Source organism: Strongylocentrotus purpuratus, unplaced genomic scaffold (assembly GCF_000002235.5).
Source record: "Strongylocentrotus purpuratus isolate Spur 01 unplaced genomic scaffold, Spur_5.0 spur5_scaffold_21, whole genome shotgun sequence".
NCBI classification, from domain to species: domain Eukaryota; kingdom Metazoa; phylum Echinodermata; class Echinoidea; order Camarodonta; family Strongylocentrotidae; genus Strongylocentrotus; species Strongylocentrotus purpuratus.
In genome coordinates, this window is record NW_022145607.1 from 40,262,926 (window position 1) to 40,268,792 (window position 5,867).

At 37.3% G+C, this 5,867-nt stretch overlaps 1 protein-coding gene across 1 annotated transcript; it reads left to right on the forward strand.

The window, feature by feature from the left end:
• The first annotated feature begins 295 nt into the window (after window positions 1-295).
• LOC115928081 lies at window positions 296-5,432 on the forward strand. The gene is made up of 5 exons (XM_030994791.1): window positions 296-417; window positions 965-1,086; window positions 2,788-3,058; window positions 3,851-4,095; window positions 4,489-5,432. The coding sequence occupies exons 1-3, from the start codon at window positions 296-298 to the stop codon at window positions 3,045-3,047; spliced, it is 504 nt and encodes a 167-aa protein (XP_030850651.1). The 3' UTR covers window positions 3,048-3,058; window positions 3,851-4,095; window positions 4,489-5,432.
• The last annotated feature ends 435 nt before the right edge of the window (window positions 5,433-5,867 follow it).

A 5,867-nucleotide genomic window follows, 5' to 3' on the forward strand; every position in this document is an offset into this window, starting at 1 on the left:
GAACAATTAGTGCTCACCACTTATTGGCCGTATAAACAACATTTGCCAGCTATACGATGTAACGCTGGCAAATACATTTCCTTCGTCTGCTCAAATCACGTGATGTATTTCAATTGAACATGCAAATAGAGACCGCTCGCGCGAATCGGTTTTAGGTTTCGAGTAAGATGGGAAGCAAGAAATTTACCATTCTCTGCTAGATTCTGTCCTAGACAAGTCGTTTTGAGATATTTACTTAGCTTTTGCTTCGTTCGCCTAGCTTGCTTTGAACCACTGTTATTTCACTCGTGTAATAATGGTCTTTTACGGCAACAAGTTCACCGGGAACTGTGTGATGAATACCCTGGAGGGTACTCGTTGTAAGAGGAAGGCACCCCTGCCTGTTGATGAAGTCGAAGAATGCTGGCAACACCGACAGTATGTATCTATATAGTTATTTTCTAAATTAAAAATGAATTTACCAACTCAGTAGTCAGCTCTCATGGAGAATTCGACACCGTTCGGGTGTTTACCCAACAACAGGTGTTGTCAATCACCCGGGTTAGCCTCGAGTTTTATGACCATTAGACCTTATGTAATGCTTTGGTTTCTCCGTTACCCGAAAACTCTCGAGTATTATCCGAGAAATCAGAAGGGGGGGGGATTCTTGACTGGCCAACGGGTTTGCTGTGTGCAGATTTGTACCCCCATTAATGGTATTTCCACCAAGTCTGGTGTCAGCGAATTATGGCCTTCTGCGCATGGAAACTGCTGATACAGTCCCTTTAATACATGACGCAGGATATTGGCCCTTCAGTGAGTTGAAAGTTATTTGTTTTGGGTCATTCATTGTAATTACCCTATCGAATGTCTTACCAAAATTGCAACGTCTGCACTTTTGTCTTATATATTCGCATTCTATTATTTGCAATCTAGTAGTAGTAATAGACTATATATGTCCTGTTTTATGTTTCCTTTATTACAGACAGCCAGCCGAGGTCCAGTGCTCTGCACATATTGGGCTTCATGGGAATGGCAGACGTTGCAGCCGGCGTGGACGTCACTCGCTAGACGAAAACGCTGTTGAACTCTACTGCACGCAACACGGTATGCATTTATTCAAAGTAAATCTCTCACATGTAACTTAGATCTACATTTTAAAAAGGCGTCTTGTGGACCATAGACTAGCTATAGGGGGCCGTTTCTCGAAACCGTCATAACTACAAGATCAACGACATCTCGCCACTAGCTGTCACGCAACTTAATTGTCAGCTAAGTGTTTCACGAAACCGTCTTTGCCAAGATGAGCGACAACTTCCGCGACAAGCGAGTTTTCACTGCTCCGAACCTGTCATATCTTTTTAATTGCTGTAAAGCGCCTTCACAAGTCAGTTTGTTGCCATTCCATGGGCCGCGAAATGGACGATTAGTTTCACTATCATTTTGAGAAAAATATAGACGAGTTTGGTACGTAATTCTCTGGGATGTGAAATGCAAATGTACAAAAGTGAGAATACAAATTATACAGAAACTTTAAAAAGCTGAATATAAACATTAAATCACAAATCATTAAACTGTAACATATAAATAATAGAGGTAAGAATGTTACACACCGTTTTCCATAGTCGATCCATAGTCTTTTCTTAGGATACCGCATCGAAATCCAAGTAAGTTTGGTTTGAGTTCGTTGGGATACCGTCATACCTTTGGGGTCGACCTATGTACATTATTATTCCCTCTTTAATTACTTCTTCCAAATTATATTTCAGTATCAAATCAATTATATAACGAGTATTTATGAGACTCTAGAATAAAAACTGGCGGAGAAAAGACATTTTGCCTAAAATTTCTCGTCACAATAAACAAAAAAGTACGTACAATAAACAAAAAAGTACGTACGTATCACATTACGGTATCCTTCAACTAACTTTTGATTCGACTGTCAAAAAAAAAACACTCACCGGTTTTTCTTCAATTTAAGAATCTTTACAGAAATATGCAAATCGCTTGATAATGTAAATATGATAATGACACTCTTTATTATTTATTTTAGGAGAATTTATATGTATATATTTCTTTTTGAACAATTTTAGCCCCAAAACTTGTTTTGGGTTATTCTTGATAAATCAAATGGATCGTGAAAAAGACTATGTTCTTGAGCTGCTAGTATCGCGATATATCGATATCATGTCTGTCATGGCTTCGTGAAACGCTTCATGACATCTCCGTAGGTCGCCGACAAAGATATGACTGTCATGGAGTTGGTTTCGAGAAACGGCCCCCAGATCTACATGTATTTGCCCAGACCATTAGTGGATCCAGAATTGTCCAGGAATCGAGGGCTGCATATTGCCATTGGTAAAAATATTAAAAATGGAAGAGTAAATATTGATTCATGTACACATGTTGATTCAAAATATTTTGAAACTAATTACACTGCCCCCCTCCGCCTCCCCCTCCCCCTCGACCCCTCCCCCTCCCCCTCCCCCTCCCCCTCCCCCTCCACTCAGTGTTATTTAGGGTAGGCAGTATATATGCATGTTCCCTCCCTTTGAAAGCACCCCCTATCTCCGGTGTGTAAAGTCAATACTGGCCAGATTTTTGTGTATGTACGGGCCTTACTTTGTTGCGTGAAAAGTAGCCTACCCCTTACCCTGTAATATGGGATCATTGAATGTGTACGTTGGTGCATTGACAGGGGGTATATTCAAGAATAAATGGAGAATCGTGTATTTGAATGTGATCTGTGAAATGCCATGCATGTACTAGTAGCATGTCCTCATTTATGTTATCGTTTGGTTTATACAGTCAACAAGTTGCATCGCGAGAACGGTCGTGCGGAGGTCGTTCCTGCTCATCGCCAACAGCAGGATGAACAGCGTAGGAGGGCGGAGGAGCGTGAGCAACTCCACCCGAGACGAAGGTCACCGCGTCTGGTAGAGCGAGAGATCGCAGCTGCCGCCGCTGTTCAACTCGCCGCGGAGAGAGAGCAACGTCGTGCCGCCAATCGGGCAAACCAGAACCTGCGGAGGTCGGCCCGGATTGCCGCGAGGCGAGGCAATGTGTGATTATAGCCTGGGTAAGTAATTTTTTTTTATATGCTTTCCTAATTTTAAGTATTCTAACAATTCCTACCCCCACAACAAAAAATAACTAAACAGATGAGCATGCAATGTATTCAATGTACCAAACACAATTTTTTTGATTGAAGACTTGACAATGAGCCAAAACTTTACAACATAGCAGCAACTTTTAATGATCAGTTGGATCAAAATGAACTGAGATGCATCCAAGGTTTCTAAATAGTATGATTGTTATTTGTCACAATGATATAGGGGTTTTTCAAAATTCATTTATCTGAAAACATAATCTGTTTTATTTATTTAAAAAAAAGTTTGAAACTGAAACATCTTGCTCATAATGAAATTAAAGGGGAAGCCCACCATGATATTAAGTGTATTTTTTTAGAATCAGAACATGAGAGAAACAGTTCAGTGAAAGTTTGGGCATAAACCGATTAAAAATAAGAAAGTTATGAATTTTTAAAGGTGCAATCAATTAATGTTTCAATCAAATATTTACCCTAAGTATTATCATTTCAAGTATAGCGTTAAGCAACCCCTGTATGAAACGTATCTATTCCGTCATCAATATCTAAGAAAATGAAAATTCATGAAATTGTCTGTAGCCTACAGAGCAAATTGGAGATGAGCTTGCATGATGTCACATTTTTTTCACTGATGACAGCTTTAAAATTCATAACTTTCATATTTTTATTGTTATGCTTTTATTACAGTCAACTTAATTTAAGGGTGGACTTCCCCCTTAGTATTAATGATTTTTAAACTCACTTCATTCTCCTTTCCTACAGACTGATTCGCAGAAGCAGCAGGGGGGAGACCGAGGGGGGATACTGGGTCGAACACTGCTGAGGTTCTCGGGACGTAAACGCCTTGCTATAGGAGTAGTAGGGAGGAAGCCGAGACGGGTAGTGCATGGTCACTCAAAACCAGACCCGCTGTACTATCGTAGTCAAGAAAGACTGGGTGTGGTCAGTCGAGGTAGACGCCGGAGGCCATTCCCTTTCTTTGACCGCCTGTAAATTATTCCAAGAAGGTATGTCTACTGTTCATTATTTTGGCTTCATATGTTTAAAATAGTATTAATTCTTTATAGCATTATAGCATTACCTGGCAAAACATGGGGAGTCTTCATCTTTGCTTTTGTTTGCACATGTCCTCATCATTTTGGAGTGTATACCATTTATATGTATCCTCTATGTGGAAAATGTTTATATAAAGTAAAATGTAGGGCCGAAAGGTGAAAAACTTCTTTATATTTTGTCTACATACTCAGAAATAAATCTATTTTGAAATTAATGTATAAACTTGGTATAATCTTTACATAACAAAATTGTTTAATTTGTGTTTATTTCTACGATATTACCTGCCCATCATATTTCCTTTGAGATGCCTAATACAACATTTGTTTAACCTCTTTATTCCACAGATCAGGCCTCACCGCGGGACGCGCACACACGTCGTAAGTATGCAGGTATTTCAATGTCTACCTTGTGATCATATATTCCTACTCACCAGATCAGTTTACCCAATACCTCCTAATAGAAGTCATGTATACTTCTGAGGTTTGACATGTAGGTTATTACATTGAGAATTTGTGAATATTTGGCTGAAAATCTTTTTTAATATACGTTATATTGTTATAAGGGTTCAGAAGTTGTCTTTTTTTGTAAGTTTAGTTATTGGTTTTGCAATCATCCATCTCATAAAAGTAGTTGTACTGATATTTCAATGTGTATTATTTATTGTTATAAAATTTAGTGTTGAGTTTATAAAGGTTAAGCTTAAATTATTAATATGACCTACTCGGTGATTAATGAGCAATGTGTAATTTATTATGTGTTCAATTGACCTATGCTTTATGTACTGTATATAGTTGTTAGCCATGTGAAGTAAAAAATTCCACGTAATGTGGACAATAAAACAAATCAACAAATCAAATCAATGTATCTTGTTGTAAGAGCTAGACTTGGCAGGAGCTGTCCAATTACCCAGTTTGTAATTAGCACCAAATAACCACTAAATATATATCTGAACATGGAGAGGCCTAATAAGGATTGTAGAACTTGAGGAGTCACATGAATGCCATTTATCTCCAGTTAGAGATGCAAAACTTTACCTGTGTATCATGAAATACCATACTGGTGCATAAAATAAAATGAATGTTTGAACATGTATCCAATATTTTTCTCAATTTGCACATTTTTTAAAACCAAATTTTCAAACTGCAATTACAAACTGGCCTATTATAGGATGTGTACTGATAATGTACTTGTAGACAGAATGTTCTTTCATGTGGAATGCACGAAAGAATAAGAAAAAAAGATGCCAACAATTAATGATGAACTTACAAAAATGGTTGCAAACTAATGATAAAATACAATTAATAAATATGAAATTTAAAATTTAAAAAGAGACGTTAAATGAAAAACAAAATAAGATGGACAAAATAATTAAATTGAATAGAACACATTCTTTTTTATAAAAAAAAGGTTTAAAATTAAGTTTAAAAAGGATGTGTGTTCCCTTCAAAGTCGAGACGAGTTACACGGGAAAACACTAAAACCACTATAATCCTTTAGCATTAGTGATCATAAAATTCTTGGTAAAGTTTTCCAGTCCCTTAAAAGAAACAACTGAAATCTCATCTTCTCCCATTTGCAATTACTTTTATTTAATCCTATTTTCTTATACATTATATACATGTTATGCATATGTAGGTTCTACTCATATACCGGTAAAGCAAATCCCCTTCTGTTTCTCTATTTGTAGTGGATTATTCTCAATCCTATTTTTTAAAGGGGTGCA

Bases quoted from the DNA above. Each gene is read 5' to 3' on its own strand.
- LOC115928081 (XM_030994791.1), top strand. From the start codon at position 296: ATGGTCTTTTACGGCAACAAGTTCACCGGGAACTGTGTGATGAATACC. The intron at 418-964 runs GTATGTATCTAT...CCTTTATTACAG, and splicing joins GAATGCTGGCAACACCGACA to ACAGCCAGCCGAGGTCCAGT. The intron at 1,087-2,787 runs GTATGCATTTAT...TGGTTTATACAG, and splicing joins ACTCTACTGCACGCAACACG to TCAACAAGTTGCATCGCGAG.